At 51.0% G+C, this 25,550-nt stretch overlaps 2 protein-coding genes and 1 long non-coding RNA gene across 4 annotated transcripts in view; 2 read left to right on the plus strand and 1 right to left on the minus strand.

Moving 5' to 3' along the window:
* Positions 1-24,708, minus strand: LOC125281977 (ral guanine nucleotide dissociation stimulator-like). 2 transcript variants are annotated; one of them, XM_057312875.1, is made up of 19 exons: positions 24,258-24,704; positions 23,404-23,619; positions 22,933-23,036; positions 22,356-22,425; positions 21,666-22,027; positions 21,301-21,333; positions 20,801-20,922; positions 8,435-8,539; positions 6,909-7,093; positions 5,387-5,592; positions 4,871-5,238; positions 3,877-4,092; positions 3,407-3,510; positions 2,830-2,899; positions 2,150-2,221; positions 1,334-1,688; positions 969-1,001; positions 465-586; positions 1-272 (listed from the first exon to the last, which is right to left on the minus strand). In XM_057312875.1, exons 9-16 carry the CDS (start codon positions 7,058-7,060, stop codon positions 1,542-1,544), a joined length of 1,335 nt encoding a protein of 444 aa, XP_057168858.1. In that variant the 5' UTR covers positions 7,061-7,093; positions 8,435-8,539; positions 20,801-20,922; positions 21,301-21,333; positions 21,666-22,027; positions 22,356-22,425; positions 22,933-23,036; positions 23,404-23,619; positions 24,258-24,704; the 3' UTR covers positions 1-272; positions 465-586; positions 969-1,001; positions 1,334-1,541. The 2 variants fall into 2 exon arrangements, with proteins under 2 accessions (XP_057168858.1, XP_057168859.1); XM_057312876.1 differs by having other exon boundaries at positions 969-1,688; positions 24,258-24,708.
* Positions 1-25,550, plus strand: part of LOC125281939 (dual oxidase 1-like) — a 383,795-nt gene that overhangs the window by 130,048 nt on the left and 228,197 nt on the right.
* LOC130543860 (uncharacterized) lies at positions 11,168-18,620 on the plus strand. The gene is made up of 2 exons (XR_008959544.1): positions 11,168-12,654; positions 13,178-18,620. It is a non-coding gene; the product is annotated as an uncharacterized LOC130543860 (long non-coding RNA).

Consider the following 25,550-nt stretch of genomic DNA (forward strand, 5'->3'; position numbering starts at 1 on the left):
TGGGCTCTAAAACAAAACAAGGGCTTTAATCTCCTAACATGCAAATCTATCACGGTACTATTTAAAACAACTAAATGGTGCCCCCTACATAAGGAAATAGATGGGGGGAAGGGGTGTGGAGACAATGGGCACAAGGATGCAGCTGCTGAGGAATCCCTGCAGGGCCACTGGACACTTGCTCAGTCCTGAGGTTGACTGCGGCCAGTTCTTCTCCTTCTTGAGTGCTGCTGACCAGCTAGGACCGGGGCTCCAGCTGGCAGGACAGGGTGTAGCTAAGGACAGAGGGACACCTGTGAGTTGCCCAGGAGCTTCCATTCAAGAGTCCCTGCCAGTGTTTGCCCACAGCTGGAGTCTGGCGCCCCGGCAACAAGGCCTGAGGCTGCCCAGGGAAGGAGGATCCCAGGAGTGGCCAGCAGAAAGAGTCCACCCCGAACCTCACCGACCCAGCTCCTGATGGGCCTCACCTCTCAGCCTCGCTGAGCGGCTCCATAGCCTGGAACCAGGCCCAAAAAGGATCCTCGGGCTCTAGGGTGTAATTCTCGGCAGCCACCTGGAGCAGCATGATGTCTGTCATGACTTGGTATTCCTGAGCAGAGAGAGAAGCACAGGATGTATAGGGAGCCTGGGGGGGGGGGGGGGCGGGGAGCTGCAGGGTCTGGTGAGGGTTGAGCATCGGGACCGGGCACCCATCCCAGGTCCTGGCACACATGGCCATCCTCCTCCCTGCAGATTCATCCGGTCTCCACCTGTTCTCAGAGATGAGTATCAGTAGCCCCTCCTCCGGGAAGTCCTCCTGGATGCCATGCTCTGTCCCCATCTCCTAACGGGATGGGACTTGCACTGCTTTCTTCTCAAGGGATCCCAGGAAATGTGAGGTGGAGGGCATGGAGCCAAGCAATGTTCTTCCCAGGGACATCTCTGAGGCCCACTCCCTACCCTTCCCTGCGGGAAGCGCCACATATGCTCACCTTATTTCTTTTGTGGTGGTTGATCTCATTCCCCTGGAATGCAGACAGAGTCCATCAGAATGAGGCCCCTGGTTCTTAGGAGCACTTGATTCCCATCCCTTGTCATGCTGCACCATGGCCAGGACCCGTGAGGGGGCCGTGCATACACAGATAGTGGGCCTGGGATCTAGGCCAGGCTCTGTGGTCCAGAGAAAGGAGGACATGGGGCAGATGGACTGGCTACAGGTCGGGACCCTGCAGCACCACCCTCTCGGAAGACAGTAGGGGAGGCCGAAGCCTCAGGCAGGAAGGGGCTGCTGCGGCTACTGAGGTGCTTGCTGACGTGGAGGGTCCTGACTTCATTCTCCCCCCACGGGCAAACTCACCGGGGGAGGCTGAGGTCCACTCAGACAGACCTCACGCAGCTTTGCCTTCAGGAAGCTCTGCTGCTTCACCAGTCTTCGGCACCGGGAGCCGTGGCCTAACTGCAGCCTCACCTCGCTCATCCCTGAGATGGGCAACAGCCCCCAGGCTCACAGGGTAGCCGTGAGGCTGTCATGACGGGAGGTTTGCCGAGTCCTGAGAGCTCAGGGCTCAGTACAGGGGCGTTCTGCTCCCAAACCTCCGGATTCTGGTCCCTCCCCCACAATCCTCAGGCTCACCCACCTCCAGATAGTCCTCCATGGCGGTATCCAACATCACCAGCTCGGTGAGGAAAGTGCCAAGGAAAGGCACGACACCCTGTGTCATGAGGGGGAGGGTTGGGATGAGTCCCTGCTCTCTGGTGTCCACAGGGACCCTCCACTGAAAATGCTCCAGCCTCCTAGCCCACCCCAGGGGCTCACGTGGAGCAGCCTAGGACCCTTAGCAGCCTCCCCCCCACGGGTTCCCTTTCCCCTCCCCCTCCCAGAACATCAGACTGCTCCTCATCACCTTCAGGGCCTGCTTTTCAAAAATGCCAGGAAATGGAGCACTAGGTCGGTCCCTCCCCACCCGCAAAACCCATTCTCTATGGACCACTCTGGACCCTCCTCCTGGTCCTTTTGAAATAAGAATTGTAGAAGCTGTGGCCCCAGAAGCCGCAGCTGGAGTGGGAAGGCCCCCCCCTTCCTGATCTTTCCTTTTTGGGAGGCTTCCAGCCCTCAGGGAGGAGCCCTCCTCCTCCTCTGACTTTGGAGGCCCTGGGCCTCAGGCACACTCACCTTCTTCTGCATCCTCTTCTGGGCTCCCCGGAGGGCCATCACCAGGGTGGCAAATCTATTGGATGGTCGCTCCTGCAGGGCCAAGGACAAGTTCCTTGAGACCATCATACCCTCAGGCCACTTGCCCCCACCATCTTGGACTTCAGAACCTAGACATCTGACCTAACTCATACTGATCCTGAGGCCCCATTATCCAGAAGCAGGCCGTGAGTGATTCCAGAACAACTCACTCCAACGTTCACTCCATGTGTGACCTTGAGCTTGCAGCCTGGCCTCCCCAAGCCTGTTTTCTCATCGGGAAACGTGACAACTCCACCTATCTCCCATGGTCTCCTGAGGACTCAGGGTCCTATTACTCTCATCATTGTTGTGGCCCTCAACCCAGCCCAACCCCATCACTGAGCACAGGTCTGTCCTCTGGGCTCTCCAGGTTTGTAAAGGCCCCCACCTGGACCAGCTGTCGACACAGAGAGAGAGGGTGTCTAGGCTAGGGAGTCTGCTTGGACACCACCTGCTTGCACCCTCGCCGCCAACGGCATCCTCACCTAGGCTGTTGCCACATTCATGACAAAGGCTTCCCCTCCCCAAGGAATGCTTCAGACCATTCCCGACTTCATCCACTCAGGACCCTGTTCCCTCCCACCCCTCCTCTCTTTCCAGACCTGCACCTTCCAGGCTACCTTGATGAGCAGGTTCCTGCCCTGTGCGGTGTCCTTGCTGCACAGCTTTTGAAAGATCCTCAATGGCTTCCTGAAGAGAGGCAAGGGAGGCACGATCAATGGACGAATAATGTGGCAGGGTTGAGTGCGAGTGCCTTTTCTTTGAGAACCCCAGAGTGTCAACCTGCCTGGTTGAGGGTTTCTTCTGGGATCCTCTGAGCACTAAGGTCTTTGTAGGACATGGGAGGGAGCTCTCATGTGGCTCGTCCTGGGCCTCCCTTCCCATATTCATTGAGAAACGCTGTTTGGGTCAATTTGGGGTTCAAATGGGCAGAGAACTTAGTGGCTGTCAAGGAAACACGTGAAGAGATTTAATGCAGCTCAGCCCCGTGTGGGACATTTGGCAAAACTGATTTCTAAAGCGGGAGGCATGGTGACCTCCTCACCAGGGAGGCTGAGAGACGCACCCACCAGCCCAGGTCCTGTGGTCGGGGTTTGCCGCCTCCCAGAAGGTCCAAGCTGCCTGAGGGGGAAGAGGACAAGCCTCTGGGAGCTCCCTCGTCCATCCTGGTCCCTCCATGGAGAGAGGCCTACTCACCTGGAAACCTTCCCCCACGTGTTCTCGAGGCGGTGAATGGAGACACTCTGCAGAGCCGAGAGGATGGCATGTAATGACGAGTAGTTCCTCAGGGTTTGACAGGCCTGGGGAGGGAAGAGAATGGGCTGTCACTTGGGGAGCCGGCACCTGATTGGCTCTCAAGCTTCAGTCCCCCTCAGGGGAAAGTGCTCCTGCTGGAGGAAGCCGCTGTCCAGGGACCTGCCGAAGGGCACACGTGAGGCCCAGAGGAGGAGGAAGATTTTACTCACTCCAAGGAAGGAGCCAGGCAGAAACGGAGGATCCCAGCATGGGGCCATGCAAGGCAAGGTCAGCATGCCCCTGGACGGAAGAGCCTAGGGACTGCACAGTCCTAGGGCAAAGACCAGGGCCTTCCACCCTGAGACCTGATCAAGGGAAGAGCAGTGCCCGAGACTCAGGAGAGCACCTCGGCTGGGCTTCCCGTTGCATACCTTGGCCACCTTGATCCAGTGCTCCACCACCATGGCCCTGTCCCGGGCTGTCATGCTTGGGTTGCCAAGGCAGGTGGTGATGACACACTTGGCCACACCGTTGAACTGGGCGACAGTGGCCCGGACTGTGGGTGCCAGGTGCTCATTGCCAGGCTTGTTGCGCTTGGACCAGACGGAGCCCAGGCACTGATGGGGCAGCAGCTTCTTGAACAGCTCCTAGAGAACAGGCGGACCTTGGTTCACCCAGCCATTTCCCATGCAAGATGCATGTCCTACGTAGGGGTCACAGGTCAGAGCTGGACCTCAAAGAGCTGAGAATCTGGCCTGAGCCTGGTTGGAGACCGTGGATTTCATTCCATTGTTTTTCCCTGAGGGAACCCAGTACACAATGACCCAGGAGCAAACAGAGCAAGGGAAGGAAGGAGGGCATTGGCACCCTGATCATGCTCAGGAACTCCCAGCTCCAGGTGGCACTGCAAGGTGGTCCAACCCAAGGGGGCTTCTTCCCCTCCCCTCCAACTGGCCATCCCCCTGGTCCTTCCCCCCTTTCAGATGCACATTCTCACACGGGAGCTGCAACCACACGTTCTTCCGTCTGCCCTGTCCTCATGGACACATCAGATGCCTAATCAATGCTGAGGGTACTCATCCTCCAAGGCACATGAGTGGGTGACCCATGGACTTGACTGAACACAGGGAGCTGCCCTCCTCCACCCACGGGACCAGGGCCTGCCCATTGGTCTCTCCATTCTGGCTCATTTCTTCTCCCTAGTACCTCCGTATCAGTGCTTATCAGGGTCTCTCGCTACAGTCCGCAGCTGGACAGTGAAAGCTTGGGGCTAAGTGCCTTGACGGGTTGACAGGGTTGGGAAGTGGTGGAGCTGAGATTTGGTCCCAGACCATAGGAGTCCACATCAGGGAAAGGCAGGTGTGGGGCAGGTGAGAGAGGAAGGAAGGCGTGCCCCTGGCCCACCCTGAGAGCCCAGCTGCTCACCGCATCCATATACGTGAGCTGCTCTGCCACCAGCTTGGGAGGGAAGTCCAGGAGGTCGGGCTTCTCCTCACCCAGCTGGTTCTTTGGGGTGACACAGCAGTGGCAGGAAGCCTCTGGGGCTGCGGTGAGCTCTGTGGCTATTGCCTGAGTGAAACTTTCCAGCAAAAAGGGTGGTCCAGCTGACTGCTGCTCAGCACCCGGCACACATGCAGAAGATGGGAGCTCGGGTTGCAGTTCTGGAACAGCTGACGGAGGGGAGGCTGGCTCTGACACCGCAGGTGACAGTTGACACAGAGCCGGGGTCGCCTCTAGCTCTATAGGAGGCCCTGTTCCTGGCTCTGCCGCTGGAAGGAGCCCTGGAGCTGGCACTGGGGCAGGAGACAGAGAAAGGTTCATCCACATCACTGACTTTCCGGATGCCTTTGCAAAACCAGGACAGACCCCATGGCCTTGAAAGGAATACCCAGCCCATGAACCGCATCCCAGTTAGCCTTCCCAGCTTGCCATCCCCCTTACCCTCCACCTCTGCCTCAGTGAGCGCCAGAAGTTCCCGCTGCATCAGGAGAAGGGGGACATGGTTTGTCAGGTCCCAGGCATGCCACTTCAGAACCATGGCCCCATGTACATAGGCCCCCTTGATCTCGACACGGTCACGGCCCAGGGACTGATAGATAGCCTGCAAATTCTGGCCAGGCCAGGTACCCAAGAAGGGAGACAGGGTGCTGGGGAGAGTCATATGTGGAGCAGAGTCAGAGGCCTGGCCTTGCATTGCACATGCTACTCCCACAGCACCGTTCTTTCTGTATGGGTCCCAGAGGATGGCCCCAGCCCACTTCCAGCCCCTCTCTAGCTGCCCTCGTAGTGGGAGGCCTGGTCCTCCAGAAAACCTGAATGAGTCTGGTTTTTCCACTTCTCCTCTCCTCTACCTGGCCATGGGCCTGGTCTACTCTATCCTCCATGCACACCAGTATCAAGGCTCAGGTTGGAGGCAGATTTGTGAGTGGTTGGCTCAGCACACCCTCGGTTCTTGGCCCCGGTTGGGGTGGTCAGCAGGGAGGGGCAGGCAGAGCAAGTTGGGACCGTCAAAGGGATGGGTGTTTCAGGCACCCACTGAGCCCAGACTGTGCTCTGCTGCCCAGAGGGCCCGGGACCCCCTCCACAGCCTTCTTTGACTCATCTGCTTCTTCACATGAAGCCCCCCAGATGAAGCCCACCCACTGGAAATCAAGAGATCGGTGAGATCCCTGGTTCGGCAAATCCCTCCCCAGCCACCACCCCTGTAGTCCCCCACCCTGCTCTGTGGAGGCAGCCAGCCCTGCTTCTGGACCCAAACCCCTGTCCCAGTTTTACTTGATCATTTCATCTGTCCTATGATCCAGCTCTCGGTGGATCCTTTCAAAGCTAGAGGAGGCTACGAAGATATCACATCTAACAACCATTGGACATGCGTGCTTAGGGTGTGCAGAGTGCCTATCTGACCCTCTGACTAGAACTGAGACCCAGACACTGTATCTCCTCTCTCCATTCACATTCCTAGGTGCTTAATATACATTCTTGAATGACTACTTCCCAGCCCGCACTTTCCAAATCCGGAGTGGCCCGTGGGCTGGTCTGCCTGCTCCCAGTGTGCCCCTGAGCTGCTCACACAAAGGACAACTACCAGAACCATCTAGATGGAATCTCAGAAGTCCTTTGCACATGGGGAAACTGCCTGCTTTGCATTTCCTTTCGTCAACCCAGAAGGGCCACCGGCCTGTGAGGGTTGCACTTGAGAGCTTCTTGACCGGAGAGAGAGAACTATTAAGCAAGAAGATGCCCAGCACGTCCAGGAGCCCTTTCTACAGAGCCAAGCACCAGAGTAGCCCGTGCCATGTTTCCTCCCATGATTTCCTACAGTAACTGTATGAGGTTCATCCTCTTAACCACCCCACTTTTCAGAAGAGGAAAGGGAAGGTCAGAGAGGGGTAGTGCCATTCCCGAGATGTACACCCAGTAGATGGGAGGCTCACCCTGTGCTGTGCATGGGGTGGGCACTCACCGATTGAACTGCTGGCCCAGGACCTGTGTGGCTGAAGTGAACATCTCGTACATGCAGAAGATCGTTGAGGTGGTTGAGATGCTCCCATCTGGGAAGGATGGCACCAGGGACTGTACGAGATGCTCCATTGTGCCTTCTCGGAGCCTCAGCATCGTCTGGGCCTCATCCAGGGACAGGGATGATTCCTTTTCCCACCAGGTAGAGAAGGGGGGTGTGGGGGGCAATGGAGTCAGCTTCAACACCACGAACCACCAGGATGATCAGGGTCTGGTGCTCAGACCAGAGAGTCCCATCACTTCGGGAACTTGTGCAAGAAAAGGGACTTGAGGGCCCACCCAGAAAAAGGCTCTAGGCTTGAAAGTACAATTGCCTTTAGGGGTGAAATGAGAAAGCATTGGTCACTTCAACACATCTTGTTAGCTGAGCCACCACAGCCTTTCTCTCTCTGAATAGGCTTTATTAAGAACTGTATGCCTTTGAGTCATCAGTCAACATCCCTACTGCAGACAGGAGAAAGCAGAGGCTTAGCATCTCCAACACTGCTCGAGATCATAGACGTTGGGCCTGAGAACTGTCCAGAGCATGGAATGCATGGCATTTCCCTAGGCTGCTGCGGCCTGGTCTGTTCCTCAGGTGGGGAGAAAGGTTCAGGGGAAATCCACCTTCCTCGGCAGGCCCCAGGGGAGCCGGTTGTTTCTAGTGTGGGTTCTGGCCTTGCCGTGATCATCTGTGGGTCCTGAGATTGGACATCAATCTGGACCTGTTCTCACCCCAGACCAGCATTGGATGATGTTGTGGGCCGAGGCACCTGCTGCTTGTCAAGGGAGATGGAGTAGCTGAGCCTTTGGAGCAAGCAGCTCCTCAAAGATGGCCTGGATTGAACTCTGAAAAGACAGAGTCCACTACCTGGGCCAGGAGGCATCAGAGGCCTTGCACCCAATCCGTGCTTGAAAGGCTGAATCACGGTGGCAGACAACCTCCCATACGGAGGTCCAAAAAGACATATGAGGACACAGCTTGTGACCCGGGGGACATACAATGAGTCGATGTGTTCTGAGAGGTGATACGTTACAGAGGAACATATAGAATGGCTTCATCCCACCGTTCCTTTTATGTTCAATCACCCTGTGTGGGGTGAGGATTCATAAGGCCTTGGACACGTTCTCCAAGGACAGTGGAGCTGGGTTCTACACAGGATGGCTGGGGTGAGTCAAGAAAATACTCAAAACAGTAGCAAAATGCAAAGACACTCATGGCTGTGGGAAAAGTCACACAAAACAGAATGAAACAGAATAACCCACGCCCCAAACTGCAAAAAACATGACCACTATTCTCTACCATTCCCACCTATGGGAAGAGTGTCTTCCTACCTTCTCCCATAGCTGGTGGTGGAGGTGTGGATACTGGGATGACTTTGTGGTTGGGCCTGCGGGGCAGTCATATAGAAACACCATGGGAGGGCCCCAGGTTTGTCCCCATATTTGTGTGGGGGCCCTGGGTGTGTGGAACCCTCTTCCCATTCTCACCTCAGAGCGGCACTGATCCTGGGTGGCCTGGTGCACCTGCCACTTGTCTAGGGCGTTGTAGTTGAAGTCCCAGACCAGCTCTTCGATGACCTCCTGGGTGCAGCTCTGAAAATGCAGTGCCCCATAGACATGGGGTCAAGAGACATTAGTGTCCTCCCGGGACATTGCCACAAGGGGCCACCCGCATTAGAAATCCTGCTCTCCAGTTGAGGCAAAGAGGGACAGCTGAAAAGACATCGAGCAAGGAGGTAGCCGGATGAAACTCTAGAGCTCGTGATTAACATCGAGGTAGTTGAGCTTGGTCCCCAGTGCTCAGCTTCTCATCCTGCCTGCTATGACCTGGGGTGTGAACATGAAAGATGGGCCAGGCTTCCAACACCTGGCAGCTTCCTTCTGCCCAGGAAGGGTGTGTCCCACATCCTCTGTCCCCTTCTCTACACATAGACAACCAGCCCCCCACCCCAACACACACACAGGGACACACATAATGAGGGGCAAGAGGTGTGGGCCTGCTGAGGTGACATCACAGTTGTTGCCTGCTCTCCAGTGAGCTGCCCTGAGCTGCCTCGTGTTACCTGTTGGTGTCTCCTGCCACATGTCCAGAGGGCTCGGAAAAGCGGGCTGAGCCGACGTCTACAATTATTTGAAAGTCTCTCTCTCTGGGCTTGCCTGGGCCCAGAGACCCTGAAGGGAGGAAGGCAGCAAGAGAACATCCTGTTCTCTCGAACGTCTCCACTCAAGTGAGCTGGAGAGCAGGTTGTCTTTTGAATCTGGGTGCCCGGTTACCAGAGTTCTAAGTTCAGTTGGGGCCTATCACAGAGGAAGTGAGGTCACTCTTTCAAGATTCTAATCCCTGGGACCATGTGTTCAGTCAGACCTATCCAGAGCGCCTTCTTGGTAGTTGACTCCTTAGCTTTCTCCCCCATGTCATCTCCTGAACTGGACACAATGAGCCAAAAAGGCCATAGCCACCACTCTCTGGAAATGGAACTAGGGTCCAAAGCTTCAGGAGGCAGAGCTGAATTCAGACCTTACGTTCTGTGTTTCTTTGCGCACTTGTGTGTCCTATGTCATTGTGTCTCTCACGTAGTCCCCACTTTCCCAGCCTGCAGTGTGGGGATCAGGCTAGAATCTACTTCCTTGGGACATCCTCTGGTGTCTGTGGATAAGAGTATTTATTACATGTGTGGGGTGGTCCCCTGTGTATCTGAGGCACAATTTTCAAGATGGAAGAATTACAAGAAGGGGTGGGACTTGGCATGGAGGGCCGCTCAGAAGAGGCCTGGGTTCCAGCCATGTAATACTGCAACTGTCACTTTCCCTCTTGGCCTCATTTTAAGGTGGGCACCATGATGGTCTGGAAAAGCAAGAAGATGCAGGCATTGTCAACCTCTGTAGTAAAACCATGCAATTGTTTCCCGTTATATGAAGAACGAGACCCCGTTACCTCGTTTGGGTCTATGAGGGGAGCGGCTTTCACCATGGCTCCCAGGGATCCTGACCTGTGGTATAGGCATCAGACTGTAACCGCTAAGTGGTCAGTGACTGGCTTTTGACCCACAGGACATATTCAACGTGATGAAGTACCATGCCTAGAGCTTCTCTACATGTCATGCAAAGAGTTTCTCACTCCCTAGTTACTTTCCATCATGTTCCACTACTCACTCCTTCCCTTTCCCTTCTTCTTCTCTCTCTCTGAAGCAGAACCAAGCACCGGTGTTTTGAGCTGCCATCTACAGAGGCTCACAGGATAGAGAACGGAGGCAGTGCCAAGGCCAAAAGACACACAGGAATTCAGGTTCTGAGTCCGGATGGCATCCCGAGTCACGTGAGCCAAGTTATGACAAAATCCTCTTCCAGTATGGCCCTGGTCACAGCCGCAGCCACTGACACACCTTGAGCCTGGGGAACCATGCTAATTTGGGCCCGCATTCTTCACCCACAAATACTGTTAGAAATTAAAGCGATGCACCTGCACATGCAGGGTATCAGGGCAATGCAGTCCCGGGGCAACTCTAGATAAGTAACAGTCTCCCAGGCCTCAGCATCTGTCCCTGCCTTCCTCCCTCCCCTCTGCTCTCCTCCTAGTGTCCCTGCAGCCACCCTGGCTGCCTTTTTCACTCCTCTGGCCAAACTGGCTTCTGTTATTGAGTGTCTGCAGCACAAGTCACTTCTTCCTGAAACGCTGCTCCCTGACGTGTGCAGGTCTAGCTCCCTTTGGTCAATCTGTTCTCAGCAACCTCAGCCTCAGTGAGGCCTTTCATATCTTTCCATGCAATGACTCCCCAGCCTTCCTCCGTAGCACACTTCATTCCTAGTACAGAGCGCTTGCTCTTTTCTTTCACGTGCGTTCTCTTTGGAGCTTTGGTCCATGTGTAGACTGGGAGCTCCTAAAGCAAAGGAGCCCTAGGTAATTTCAGCTCCGCGCACGGGCCCAGCAAGATACCTGGCATAGGGCAGTGCTCAGTGTGTAGTTACTGAATGAATAATTGAGAAGATCTTGGAGCCCACCTCCCCTCTTAAGCACCTAGACTGCAGAATGCTACTAAAACTTTCAAGCTGTTTCTGGGCAGGGGCGACAACCACAATGGCCTCTGCCTGACTCTTCCTGCTCCAGTTCCTCCAGCAGAACTCACCAGGTACCATGGACAAGGAAGCGCCCTGCACCCAGTTCTCCAGCTCAGGTGGCACAGCCCCACGCAGGCACACCAGCAAAAAAAGCCATGCCTTTTCTCGGGGGTCCTCAACGCAGTGCCTTTGCAGAGTCACAGAGCAAAGGAGCAGGATCTCTATTTTTCCCTTCTCTGTGGAATCTGAGACAAAGAAGAGAAAAGGAGGAAGACTAACTCAGAACAAGAGATCAGATAAAAGTAACCGGAAGCAGAGGGCAGAGGGGGTGCAGGAATTGAGTGAATGGTGAAAAGGTACAAATTCCAGTTTCAGATCAATAAGGAATAGGGATTTACAGTACACCCCAGGACTACAGTTCATTACTGCTCTATGGTGTATTTGAGAGGTGTGAAAAGAGCAAGTTCTGAGAGTTCTCATCACAAAGAAAAACCTCTCTTTCTTTTCTTTTTACTTCATTTTTGTATCTCTAGAGATGATGATGGCGGCGGACTAAATTTATTCTGGCGATCGTTTCACAGTATACGAAAGGAACATCATTACGCCAGGTATCTTAAACATACACAGTTCTGTATGTCAAATGTATCAAAACAACTGGAGCAAAAAAATATTTTAATATTCATAGAGAGCATCAGGAAATTGGACATGGTAAAAAGAACGTCACGTAAACAAAACTGAAAACAGCAGAACCGAAAGCCAGTAGGTTATCCTAGGGGTTAAAAACTTCAAGCCATTGGCATAGAAAGTCGATTCTGAAATTAAAAATCAGTGAATTAAAATTAAAGCAGATGAAATAGAATTTTAAAATTTTGTTCCATTTAACAATTTGTCAAAGAAGAGAAAGTCTTAATAAGTGACCTCAGATAGTAACTTTTGAAAAAACTGTTCATGTTTTGGAAAATTCTGATTGTAAGCTTCCAAGTGGGCACAGAATGAGAACATTTTGTTTGATCAAAGTCGCCTCATGGAAAATGGCTGAAGCAAAATGTCTGAGATGGGACTTAAACGAAAGGATATAAATGGCTAGACGAAATTGTCCCGAGTTCGTTTCTCCGTATTTGCAGTTTACATTTATTTTCATGTCGTTAAGTCCATTAAGTTCATGGAGTACATTCTAAGTGTATTCCATGCATTAATATGTTTGAACAACCTCCCTGTAACCCAGCTTCACATCTCATTGTATCTTGTAAAACTCAAACTCTATACCGTGAATCAGAAACTTCCGATGACCGCCTACTTCCAGCCCTTGGCAACACCATTCTACTATCTTTGGCAATTTACTCTAGGTAGGTCCTAAGAGTGAAGTCAAAGTGTGTATTTTCATGAATACTCATCTACTTAGCATAATATCCTCCAGGTTCACCCATGTTGTGGCATATGTCAATGTCTTCTTCCACTTTGAAGAATCAATGCTATTCCAATATGTGTACATACAACATCTGTTCCTCCCTCGACAGATACTTGGATTGCTTTCATGGTTTAGCTATTATGAATAATGATGCCATGAAAATGTGTGTTCAGATATGTCTTCAAGACCATGCTGTCAATTAATTTGGGTATACACCCCAGAAGTGGAGTTACTGGAACACATAGTAAGTCTAATTTTCATTTTTTTTGAAACTACCATACTGATTTCACAACTATGCTGTTAAACATTCCTACCACACACACTGAATAAGGCTTCCATCTTCTCCACATCTTGGCCAACACTTGCTCTTTTTTTCCTTTCTGATTGCTTTTTTTTTTTTTTTTGGAAGAGTCATCTTAAAGGATGTAAAATGGTATCTCATTGCTTTTTATAATTTGCGTTTCCCTTAACATTAGTGATGTATCTTTTCAAATTTCTTTTCACGTGCACATCTTTGAGGATATGCCTATTCCCAATTTGCACATTCACGCATTGCATTCATTTTGTTGTCTGTTGTTGAGTTCATGTGATCTCTATTCATTCTGGATATTGAGCCCCTGCCAGATAGACAGTTTGCAAATATGGTCTCCCATCTTGTGGATTGTGTTTTTACTTCATTGCTAATGTCTTTAAAGTCACAAAGATTGTAAGTATTCTGAATGTCCTGTACGTGAATTTATTTTTCTTTTATATCCTGTGCCTTGCAGGTCATATCCATTAAAGCATGGCCAAATCCTATTTTGTGAAGCTATGAAAATGAATATTATTGGACTGCACTTCCGAGATGAAAAAGGTTCATTAGTGGAGTAAGAGAGCAGCATGAACTGGAGAAGCACTGGCATGATGATGGGGTCATGACGCTATGTGATCGCAAGAGGATAGGAATATGTATGATGGGCCAGCATGAGCTGTGTACTGGAAATGGGACCTTGTCCATTTTGTGCAGCACCTACGTGGATGATGGGAGCAGTGAGACATATGACTGGACGGATCCCCGAGCTCAGCCCTTCTTCCAAGTTAGACTTTCATTGCACTCTGATCCATTAACGTTTGAAGAGTTTCTTAATCAGATGAGGGACATAGTCTTACATGCTAGAAGGTGATGAACGTGGTGTGTGGGCGTGTCTGCAAGGAACTCCGTATCCCTCCCGTCTTGGTGAGCCACTGTCTGGAGTCAATGGCAAAGAAGGTTAGAGTACTAAATTACACTGGGGTCAAACCAAAGGGGAACAGTATGTCCCTCCTATGCTGAGCTGAAGTCAGGCAAGACCTTTATATGTTTGCTCTGTGTTCCCAGTTCATGGTCCCTAAGTTCTGCAGGTTCCTCTCTGGGAGAGAGGAGATGGACATGTTTGAGGGGGAGCTGGAGAGCTGTATCACCACCAGGAATGAGACCGAGAGCCGACTCCCAGTCATCGTGCAAGTGAAAAAATGGGATCAATGTCATCAAAGAGAAAACCATCAGCCACCAGTATTCATGCCGCCTGTGAGGAAATCTTGTCGAGAGGCACTTGTAAGTGATGGAGGGTGCACACCTGTAGTAACTCTGTGGCAAGTACAGATGTTACCTGCTTGAGGTGACCCACCTTGAAGAAACAAAGTTTTTGCCACCCTGTCAAGGGTGCTCGGAATGGACTCGAAGGGCAAGAGGCCTGGAACTGAAAGCATGTTTGAAAGTCTCTTTAGGGCTGAAATGAAAAAGGCAGCATGCCCTGAAAACTGCCTCACCTTGAATAGGCTAGCTCCCTTCATTGCTTGTGGGAAGAAAAGAAATCATCCGGTATTTTTCGTATTGAAAACAAGAAAACACAGAACCTTGGATTTCCGTTATTTTTTTATTGAAATTCGATTAGCCGACATACAGTCCATCCTTATTTCAGATGTAGTGTTGAATAACTCATCAGTTGCATATACCACTCAGTGCTCATCACATCACGTGCCCTCCTTTATGCTCCTCACCCAATTGCCCCATCCCCCCACCCAGCTCCCCTCCAGCCACCCTCAGTTGTTCTCTGTGCTTAAGAGCCCCTCATGGTTTTGCTCCGTCTCTGATGGCTTCCCGGTCAGTTTTCCCTCCTTTCCCCTATGATTATCATCAGTTTTCACTCATATGTGGAACGTAAGAAACAGTGTAGAGGATCATAGTGGATTTTCTTTAAAAGGATGTTATTTTCTGTCTTTCCATGTTTGACTGCATTTCACTTTTCTTTAAAAATGACACGTTCAAATGATATGTCCATTGACCCTGGAGGGTTGGGCGTTCTTCACACTTCCTCAATGAGTTAGGACCCTGAACCAGGTGTCAGGAGAACCTCCTCTGTGTTATTGTTCCCCGGGTGCCCTTGTTGGGCTTCAGCTTCCTTATCTGTAATACGATGAGAGATACGAATGCTAAATATTTTCCGAAAGTTGTTCCCGCTCCAAATGTTCGATGGCTACCCATAGTTGAATATTTCGTCATCCATGAGACAAAGGTTAGGAATCGTTATTTCAATTACTTCGTGAAGACACACAACCAAGTAGAATGAGAACACCAGAGGAGAATCGCTCCAATAGGACTTGAGTGAAACTCTGCTCCAACTGCCAGTAGCATAGGACGTTACCTTTTACGTGAACACAGAGGTGGGCCCTGGCCTTTCCATAGAAACAGACTGTCCTTTTGTCTTTGGACATTTTCATTTACCTTTCATGTGGATTGACGTTCAGACCGATGAGACCTCATGAGGAAACTCAGCGTATTCTAAGCTTAGATCTCATAGGACCGATTTTTCTTAAGTTTTGAAACTACACTATAATTGACAGACAGTGTTATATTCCTTTCAGGTGAACAGCAGGGACTCAATAGTTCTGTACATTACTCAGTGCTCAGCACCATAAGTGTACTCTTAATCCCCATGACCTATTTCACCCATCCCCCCACCTGGCCATCCCCAGTCTGTGCTCTACATTTGAGACTGGTTTTTTGTTTGTTTTCTCTTTGTTCTTTCTTTTTGTCTCTTAAGTGCCACACAGGAGTCAAACCCATGTTAACATAACACACATCGACTTTAAAGCTTACCTCCGTTTCATGGTCTGGATGAAATGTGCTGACTATACCACCACGTTGACTCCACAGTGGCTCCCAGGGATCCCCACCCATGCTATATACCTCCCTGTCTATCCACTGCCTGGTTGCTAATAGGTTTCTGACCAAGAGAATATGACAAAACATTGTCACTTTCCTGTTACTCTCTTCTGTTCCCTTCCTTTCTTTCCTGTATCCCTGCACTGGGGAAGCAAGCACTGGTGTTTAGAACTGCCCTACATAGAGGCCCACAGAGGAAGGAACCTAGGGAGTGCCCAGGCTAATAGGCAGAAAAGAACTCAAATTCAGGATTTCGCTTAAACCCACTTTGTTGAGTCTGAGCTAAATCCTGACATTAGTCACATCAGTGACTTGGGAGCAAATCTTACCACAGTTGGGCCTCGGGTGAGGCGCAGATTGCATCACACAGAGACCTGGGGGCAGAAACACCCAGTCTCAACTGTGCGGAGATTCTAGGCCCCCCCGAATTGGGAGCTAGGAAATATCACGCTTCAGAAGTGCTAAGCTTTCTAGTAGTGTTCTCAGAGACAAACAGATAGCTAACTCAGTCGACCAGGCTTCGGCACCTGGCCCTCCCATCCACTGCCATCTCTTGTTCTCACCTCCCAGCCTCCACCAGCCACTCTGGCCACTTTCCGAATCTTCTTTCGTCAAACTAGTTTCTGTCTGAGAGATTTGGCCCCAGCGGTGCCCTCTCCCTGACACACTGTTCCCAGAGGTGTGCAGCTCTTGCTCCCTCTTGTCAATCTGCTACCAGCAGATGTCACCAGGTGGAGGCCTTCCAGACCCTCCTCTCCTGTGACTCCCTAGCCCTCCCTACTACACTGTGCTGGTAACTGGAGTATAATATCTGCTCTGTTCTTTCACACGTCTTGCTTTCAAGGTGTTCTCCATCAGAACAGCAGAAACAACTTGGCCATTTGCAGACTGCACTGGGGCGCACCAACTCACCTGGCACAGGCTGAGCGCTCAGAGCATAGTTGCTGAAAGAAGAAATGGGAAGGTCTTGGAGCCCTGCCTTCCATCCTTGTCACCATGTCCATTCCTGAGCCCGTTATGCTAGCACTGGGATGGGCAATGTGAGAGGCTAGAATGGATATCAAGTGGCCAAGATGTACTCGGCTGCTTAGTGCCTTTTCCAGGTTGAATGCGCTTGAGCGGATGTCAATGTGTGATACACAGATCATCATACCTGGTGCCCACTCCCATGGGTCCACCTACATGTCTGTTCCCCACGACTAATTGTCATAAACCTTCTTCCTCCCAGTCCCTGACCAACGAGCCAAATCATCTACCACTGCCACGAGCCAATGTATATTCTTTCCTCAGGCTGCTTTTCTTTCCATACCACCTGAAAGAATTGAAAGAATTTTGAAATGCTCGAAAGAATTTCCCGTCGCTGCATTCTATCAAGACTACCCTGAACGGGCCTGTAGTATATCTGCAGCCACTTTCCATCCTGCAGCCACATCCAAGCCCATTCAGCCATGGACCAACCTCAGTCTTTTCCCTCCTCTGTCGCCTGGAGCAATATTGGGTCTTCTGCCCGTCCTCTCTGAAGCTCCTCTGGCCCGTTCATGGGGACTTGCGAGGGAGCCCGTGCACCACACACAGAGTGGCCCCTAGCGCCTGCCTCTGCCTACGTGCCAGGGCTGACTCAGGAGCTCAGGCTCCCACCTTACCCCCTTTCAGCCTCGGCCATCCCTCTTGGAAGGACTTTGTGCTCTGCACACATCGCAGAGATACAGGAGGGCACAGGAAAGAAAACCCACTGACCTAAAGAAGCTCCTAAACTATTGACCTCCTTCCATCCTGCCTCCATATGCCCCGGAAGAGAAGAGGAGGAGAGGCCTGCAGGTGTGGACAAAGCCCTGCCCTGGCTGTTTATCTTCCCGGCAATAAAAAGGCCTCCTCGTTGCGGCCAAACTGTTGCTGAAAATTCTGTTTTCAGTGGTGAAACAGATAACTTTGGTCAAATGGCCTGCTGGCGCCGTTTGTCAGAGTGGTCCGTGGACAAGTGGCCTCAGCATCCGCAGAGGGCGTGTTGGAAATGCAGAGTCTCAGGTCCCTCCCAGTGTTACTGAATCAGAATCTGTATTTTCACGAGATCCCCAGGGGATCCAGGCCTAAGACGATGTCTCAAAAAACCACTGTTGAATGTTCCCCAAAGAGAAAGCTAATCGGCACCTTGATATACCAAATGGGGAAGGCATGGTTGTTTCCTGGGCCTTTTTGGCAGTTTCTAGCATTCTAGAATTCCATAAAGGGTTGATTCCCCAGTGGACATGGTGGGAGTTGTTGTGCAGGAAAGGAAAGAACACCATACCTGCTGGGAAATGGAGCAAGGACGGAAGCTATGCATGGGCCCAACAGCAAGAGCTCCAACGCGCCAAGGCTGATCCCCTGCTCTAGAGCTCTCTGCTGTTCTTATGCTAGATCCCTTTGTGTCAGGTGATGGGATGGGAGATTGTTCTTGCTTTTGGAGCTGGCCTGTATTGCTGTAACCGGTCCTCTAAGATTCACTTTTGTTGTATCCCAAAGTTTTGGGACGCTTGTCTTGTCATTGTTCTTGGATTCCATGTAATTTTTTTTCCTATTTTGAATTCCTGGTTGATCCACTCATTTCTCGGGAGCGTGTTCTTTCACCTCCTTGTGTTCATGGCCTTTCCAGGTTTTTCTCTTGTGGTTGATTTCTAGTCCATACCATTGTGGTCAGAAAAGATGTATGCTATGACTTCCATCTTTTTGAATTAGTAGAGACTTGTTCGGTAGCCTAATATGTGATCTGCTCTGGAGGACGTTCCATGTGCAATCGAAAGGAATGAGTATGTGCTGTTGGAGGATGGAATGTTCTGCATGCGTCTGTTAAAACCAGTGCATCACCCAAAGCCACTGTTTCCTTGTTGATTTTCAGTTTGGATCATGTGTCCATTAACAGAAGCGGGGTGTTAGATCCCCTAATGTATTGTATTACAGTCAATTAGTTGCCTGCTTTTTGTTATTAACTGTTTTATGTATTTGGGTCCTCCTATGATGAGTGTCTAAAAATTTAAAATTGTTCTATCTTCTTGTTGCATTGTCTCCATGATTGGGACACAGTGTCCTTCTCTGTGACTCACTACTCTCTTTTTTTTTTTATATTCTGTTTTGTCTGATAGAAGTATTCGTACCCCTGCTTTGTTTTGGCAACCAGTTGCATGCGAGATGCTTCTCATCTGCTCACTTTCAATGTGCAGGGGACCCAGTAGGTCTGGGGGCTCAGGCTGAGTACTTAATTTCGGACAAGTCAGTGTAAGTGTGCAAACTGAGACTGAGTGTGTAAACTGTTGAATATTAGTGACAATGGAATATTACTCAGCCATCAAAAAGAACGATTTCTCAACATTTGCTGCAACATAGACGGGACTGGAGGAGATAATGCTAAGTCAAGTCAAACAGAGAAGGAAAATTATCATATGGTTTCACTCATTTAGGGAACATAAGAAGTAGGAAGACAAGTAGGAGAAGAAAGGGAAGAAGAAAGGGGGGGTACACAGAAGGGGGAATGAACCACAAGAGACTATAGACACTGGGAAACAAACTGAGGGCTTCAGAGAGGAGGGGAGTGGGGGATTGGGATAGGCTGGTGTTGGGTATTAAGGAGGGCACCTATTGCATGGTGCACTGGGTGTTAGACGCAAGTAATGAGTCATGGAACTTTACATCAAAAACTAGGGAAGTACTGTATGCTGACTAACATAATAAAAAAAAATTATTATAAAAAATATAGAGATGATGGACTTCAGAAAACATGGACCTAAAAGTCATGACGGACAGCAAGGAGAGTGTGGGGTTTCTCTGGTCAAGGATATGGCCCATTATCCTGGCAAGAAAGAGCCCGTCCCTGATCCATCAGATACCAGCCAGGGAACAATAGCTATTGTGCATCTGACCCAGAGCCTGGGGCCTGGAGGGAACTGCTGCTTCAGAAGAACCGCATAAGGAGATGCACGAAGGCTGGAAATCCTGGCTCCTAGGTCAGCATAGATGTTCATGGAACCAGGCTCAGGTGTGCCCTTTAAGGTACCCCTCCCATCTTTTCCCAACACACAAAGCAAGCAGGAAAGGGAATCCAGAGATCATTGACAAGAATCCCAGAAAGATTCCAAACTTGGTAAACGGCCAACGGGGAGACTGAGGCTGGAAAGTCCTGCCTGCCCTGAGTCCATCTGCAAATTATCTTCCTCTGGCTTTGTCCCCTTCACACGCAGGATTTGATCTCCTTCCGTGTTTTTCCCCACTAGGTGCTGATGCAGTTCCAGAGATTGAACTACAATACAAGTTCCAAATACGGGGGCAAAACAAAACCAAACACAAAACCAAAAAAGCATCTCAACGGAAGAAGCAGGACACAGTCTTCCTGGCCTTAGAGCGGAGAAAGGCAACCCCAGTCCTGGGGCAGGAAGGAGTTCTGGGGCGTACAAGTCTTAAAGACTCCCACTTTCAGTGGTTGTTGCTATTCCTGGGAAAGTCCCTGCAACCTCTAAATCTCAGGAGTTCTGAGGGGCTGTCTCTGCTGTTTGCCCAAATTCATTGACTGAAATGGACCAATGCTCTGAGTAAGGGGGATTTCGGGGTGCCCTCCAGTGGCTAGGGAGAAGGGCTGGCACTTCTCCTTCCTCCCACATACAGTAGCTGATGACTCTGGGAGATTTCCTAGGTCAGGAACGAATATGAGAGTCTGTGCAAGTTTTCCATTACTGTAGGAAGTAAAAGACCCAAACCACACACCTGTGCTCTAAAACAAAACAAGAGCTTTAATCTCCTAACATGCAAATCTATCACGGTACTATTTAAAACAACTAAATGGTGCCCCCTACATAAGGAAATAGATGGGGGGAAGGGGTGTGGAGTAAATAGAGCGCAAGGACCGCTCATAGGCAGCTGCTGAGGGATCCCTGCAGGGCCACTGGACACTTGCTCAGCCCTGAGGTTGACTGCGGCCAGTTCTTCTCCTTCTTGAGTGCTGCTGACCAGCTAGGACCGGGGCTCCAGCTGGCAGGACAGGGTGTAGCTAAGGACAGAGGGACACCTGTGAGTTGCCCAGGAGCTTCCATTCAAGAGTCCCTGCCAGTGTTTGCCCACAGCTGGAGTCTGGCGCCCCGGCAACAAGGCCTGAGGCTGCCCAGGGAAGGAGGATCCCAGGAGTGGCCAGCAGAAAGAGTCCACCCCGAAACTCACTGACCCAGCTCCTGATGGGCCTCACCTCTCAGCCTCGCTGAGCGGCTCCATAGCCTGGAACCAGGCCCAAAAAGGATCCTCGGGCTCTAGGGTGTAATTCTCGGCAGCCACCTGGAGCAGCATGATGTCTGTCATGACTTGGTATTCCTGAGCAGAGAGAGAAGCACAGGATGTATAGGGAGCCTGGGGGGGGGGGCGGGGAGCTGCAGGGTCTGGTGAGGGTTGAGCATCGGGACCGGGCACCCATCCCAGGTCCTGGCACACATGGCCATCCTCCTCCCTGCAGATTCATCCGGTCTCCAACTGTTCTCAGAGGTGAGTATCAGTAGCCCCTCCTCCGGGAAGTCCTCCTGGATGCCATGCTCTGTCCCCATCTCCTAACGGGATGGGACTTGCACTGCTTTCTTCTCAAGGGATCCCAGGAAATGTGAGGTGGAGGGCATGGAGCCAAGCAATGTTCTTCCCAGGGACATCTCTGAGGCCCACTCCCTACCCTTCCCTGCGGGAAGCGCCACATATGCTCACCTTATTTCTTTTGTGGTGGTTGATCTCATTCCCCTGGAATGCAGACAAAGTCCATCAGAATGAGGCCCCTGGTTCTTAGGAGCACTTGATTCCCATCCCTTCTCATGCTGCACCATGGCCAGGACCCGTGAGGGGGCCGTGCATACACAGATAGCGGGCCTGGGATGTAGGCCAGGCTCTGGGGTCCAGAGAAAGGAGGACATGGGGCAGATGGACTGGCTACAGGTCGGGACCCTGCAGCACCACCCTCTCAGAAGACAGTAGGGGAGGCCGAAGCCTCAGGCAGGAAGGGGCTGCTGCGGCTACGGAGGTGCTTGCTGATGTGGAGGGTCCTGACTTCATTCTCCCCCCACGAGCAAACTCACCGGGAAGGCTGAGGTCCACTCAGACAGACCTCATGCAGCTTTGCCTTCAGGAAGCTCTGCTGCTTCACCAGTCTTCGGCACCGGGAGCCATGTCCTAACTGTAGTCTCGCCTCACTCATCGCTGAGATGGGCAAGAGACCCCGGCCTCACAGGCGCAGCTCTGAGGCTGTCATCAGGGTAGGTTTGCCGAGTCCTGAGAGCTCAGGGCTCATTACAGGGGTGCTCTATTCCCAAAGGTCCAGATTCTGGTCCATCCCCCTCAATCTTCAGGCTCACCCACCTCCAGATAGACCTCCACTGCGGTATCCAACATCAGCAACTTGGTGAGGAAAGTGCCAAGGAAGGGCACAACACCCTGTGTCCTAAAGGGGAGAGTGGGATGAGTCACTGTTCTCTGTTGCCCACAAGGACCCTCCCCTGAAAAAGCTCCAGCCTCCTGGCCCACCCCAGGTGACCACATGGAGCAGCTGTCGACACTAAGAGAGAGGGTGTCAAGGCTATGGAGTCTGCTTAGACACCACCTGCTTGCCCCCTCACTGCCAACGACATCCTCACCTAAGCTGTCACCACATTCATGCCAAAGGCTTCCCCTCCCCAAGGAATGCTTCAGACCATTCCCGACTTCATCCTCGCAGGACCCTGTTCCCTCCCACCCCTCCTCTCTTTCCAGACCTGCACCTTCCAGGCTACCTTGATGAGCAGGTTCCTGCCCTGTGCGGTGTCCTTGCTGCACAGCTTTTGAAAGATCCTCAATGGCTTCCTGAAGAGAGGCAAGGGAGGCAGGATCAATAGACAAATAATGTGGCAGGGTTGAGTGCGAGTGCCTTTTCTTTGAGAACCCCAGAGTGTCAACCTGCCTGGTTGAGGGTTTCTTCTGGGATCCTCTGAGCACTAAGGTCTTTGTAGGACATGGGAGGGAGCTCTCATGTGGCTCGTCCTGGGCCTCCCTTCCCATATTCATTGAGAAACGCTGTTTGGGTCAATTTGGGGTTCAAATGGGCAGAGAGCTTAGTGGCTGTCAAGGAAACACGTGAAGAGATTTAATGCAGCTCAGCCCCGTGTGGGACATTTGGCAAAACTGATTTCTAAAGCGGGAGGCATGGTGGCCTCTTCACCAGGAAGGCTGAGAGACGCACCCACCAGCCCAGGTCTTGTGGTCGGGGTTTGCTGCCTCCCAGAAGGTCCAAGCTGCCTGAGGGGGAAGAGGACAAGCCTCTGGGAGCTCCCTCGTCCATCCTGGTCCCTCCATGGAGAGAGGCCTACTCACCTGGAAACCTTCCCCCACGTGTTCTCGAGGCGGTGAATGGAGACACTCTGCAGAGCCGAGAGGATGGCATGTAAGGACGAGTAGTTCCTCAGGGCTTGACAGGCCTGGGGAGGGAAGAGAATGGGCTGTCATGTGGGGAGCCAGCACCTGATTGGCTCTCAAGCTTCAGAACCCCTCAGGGGAAGGCGCTTCTGCTGGAGGAAGCCACTGTCCAGGGACCTGCCGAAGGGCACACGTGAGGCCCAGAGGAGGAGGAGGATTTTACCTCACTCCAAGGAAGGAGCCAGGCAGAAACGGAGCATCCCAGCATAGGGCCACGCAAGGCGAGGTCAGCATGCCCCTGGACCAAAGAGCCTAGGGACTGCACAGTCCTAGGGCAAAGACCAGGGCCTTCCACCCTGAGACCTGATCAAGGGAAGAGCAGTGCCCGAGACTCAGGAGAGCACCTCGGCTGGGCTTCCCGTTGCATACCTTGGCCATCTTGATCCAGTGCTCCACCACCATGGCCCTGTCCCGGGCTGTCATGCTTGGGTTGCCAAGGCAGGTGGTGATGACACACTTGGCCACACCGTTGAACTGGGCGACAGTGGCCCGGACCGTGGGTGCCAGGTGCTCATTGCCAGGCTTGTTGCGCTTGGACCAGACGGAGCCCAGGCACTAATGGGGCAGCAGCTTCTTGAACAGCTCCTAGAGAACAGGGGGACCTTGGTTCACCCAGCCATTTCCCATGCAAGAGTCATGTCCTACACAGGGGTCACAGGTCAGAGCTGGACCTCAGGGAGCTGAGAATCTGGCCTGAGCCTGGGTGGAGACCGTGGATTTCATTCCATTGTTTTTCACTGAGGGAACAGGGTAGAAGGACAACAGCTCCAGGCATGTAAAGCTCCACTTCCCAACAGAAGCAAGGCACTTCAATATCCCCCTCCAGTCCTGCAAACTATGTGCATTATTCTCTTTTTCTGTGTTGGAACAGCGCCACACTAAGATTCACGCTGCTCAACAACATGATGCAGCTGTGCGATTACTGAGAATCTATTTGTTTTAGGCTTCTAACAAAATATCTATTTTCTCTCTTTTGCACATATATCTCACTCAGTAGTGACAGCTCAAGGTCTTTTTCACAATGAATGATTCAGAAATAAGTATCAAAAACAGATTTGAAGAGAACAGAAGAGACAATTAAAAGATACGGAAACATCCTACTTAATAAAAGGCCATGTATTTATGTTCTGAGTCGAATTTTAAAGCTTTTAAAACATTTTATTCCTATAAATCCATCTTAGATAGCAACTGGACCTCACAGAAGCACTTAAATAAACGTTTACCAGTTGTATCCTGGCGAACAATATTTCTTGCTTTCTCAGCTCCCGGTGCTCCAGATGTGGTGGCGCTCCTCGATCGCACTGGCTCGGCCACATCCGGGTGGCTCCGCCAGCTGAGAGAACAGGATCTCCCCACGGTGGCTCCTTTCGGAGAATAGAACACAGCCTGATAAAGGATAAGACAAGAAAAATAATCTAAAGCCTGACTTCCTTATCATTCATTGCACAGCCTGTGTTACTCAGCAGATTTCATAAATCCAACTGTATATAATCGGCAGCTTCTCTTGTTGCAAAATTAGGTACCACTTCTCTGCTTTCCTCTCCTAGAGCTCTGGTCAAGTATTTCAAATGAGTGGTCAAGGATCCAAGAGAAATACAGGAGATAAGAGCCCGAGACAGAGATTTCTGCACAGGTAATGTGCTGGTGGCTGCCACCTATGGGTCGTTTTCACACTCAGGTTCCTGAGAGTATATTTCGTTTCCACAAATCCAGTGCTTAGAAGGCAAGTATTTTTATAATGAACATTTGAATTCATTTTTATTTTTAATTTAAAAAAAATTTTTAAAAAATATATTATGTTAGTCACCATACAGCACATCCCTGGTTTTTGATGCAAAGTTCGATGATTCATTAGTTGCGCATAACACCCAGTGCACCATGCAATACGTGCCCTCCTTACTACCCATCACCAGCCCATCCCATTCCCCCACCCCCCTCCCCTCTGTAGCCCTCAGTTTGTTTCTCAGAGTTCATAGTCTCTCATGCTTCATTCCCCCTTCTGATCACCCCCCTTTCTTTATCCCTTTCTTCCCCTACCGATTTTCCTAGTTCTTATGTTCCATAGATGAGAGAAACCATATGACAATTGTCTTTCTCTGCTTGACTTATTTCACTTAGCATTATCTCCTCATAAGCAAGATGATAGATCAATCGGAAATATTTGCCAAAGGCATTAATTACATAATTGAATTCATTCTGTATCATTCCATAAACAGTGTTTTTCAGATTGTTTACCTTCCTATAAATAAATACAGCCACTCACAAACTGCAGCGAAGATATTATAAGAATCAGTCCCATTAATGACATGTTTATATGGTTAAGTAATCACCATAATTGGTTCACACCTCCCCACATCCACATCCTCTGTGGGCCTCTCCCACAATGACCCTGGGCTTCATCACATGACTTGCTTTGCTAGCAAAATGAGCAAGCAGAGATTTGAAATGCGTTGGAAAATCTGGGCTTGCCCTGTTGCTGCTCCTGGAAACCTAAAACCTCACCAAAAAAGCCTGAG

Source organism: Ursus arctos, unplaced genomic scaffold, assembly GCF_023065955.2.
Source record: "Ursus arctos isolate Adak ecotype North America unplaced genomic scaffold, UrsArc2.0 scaffold_16, whole genome shotgun sequence".
Lineage (NCBI taxonomy): Eukaryota > Metazoa > Chordata > Mammalia > Carnivora > Ursidae > Ursus > Ursus arctos.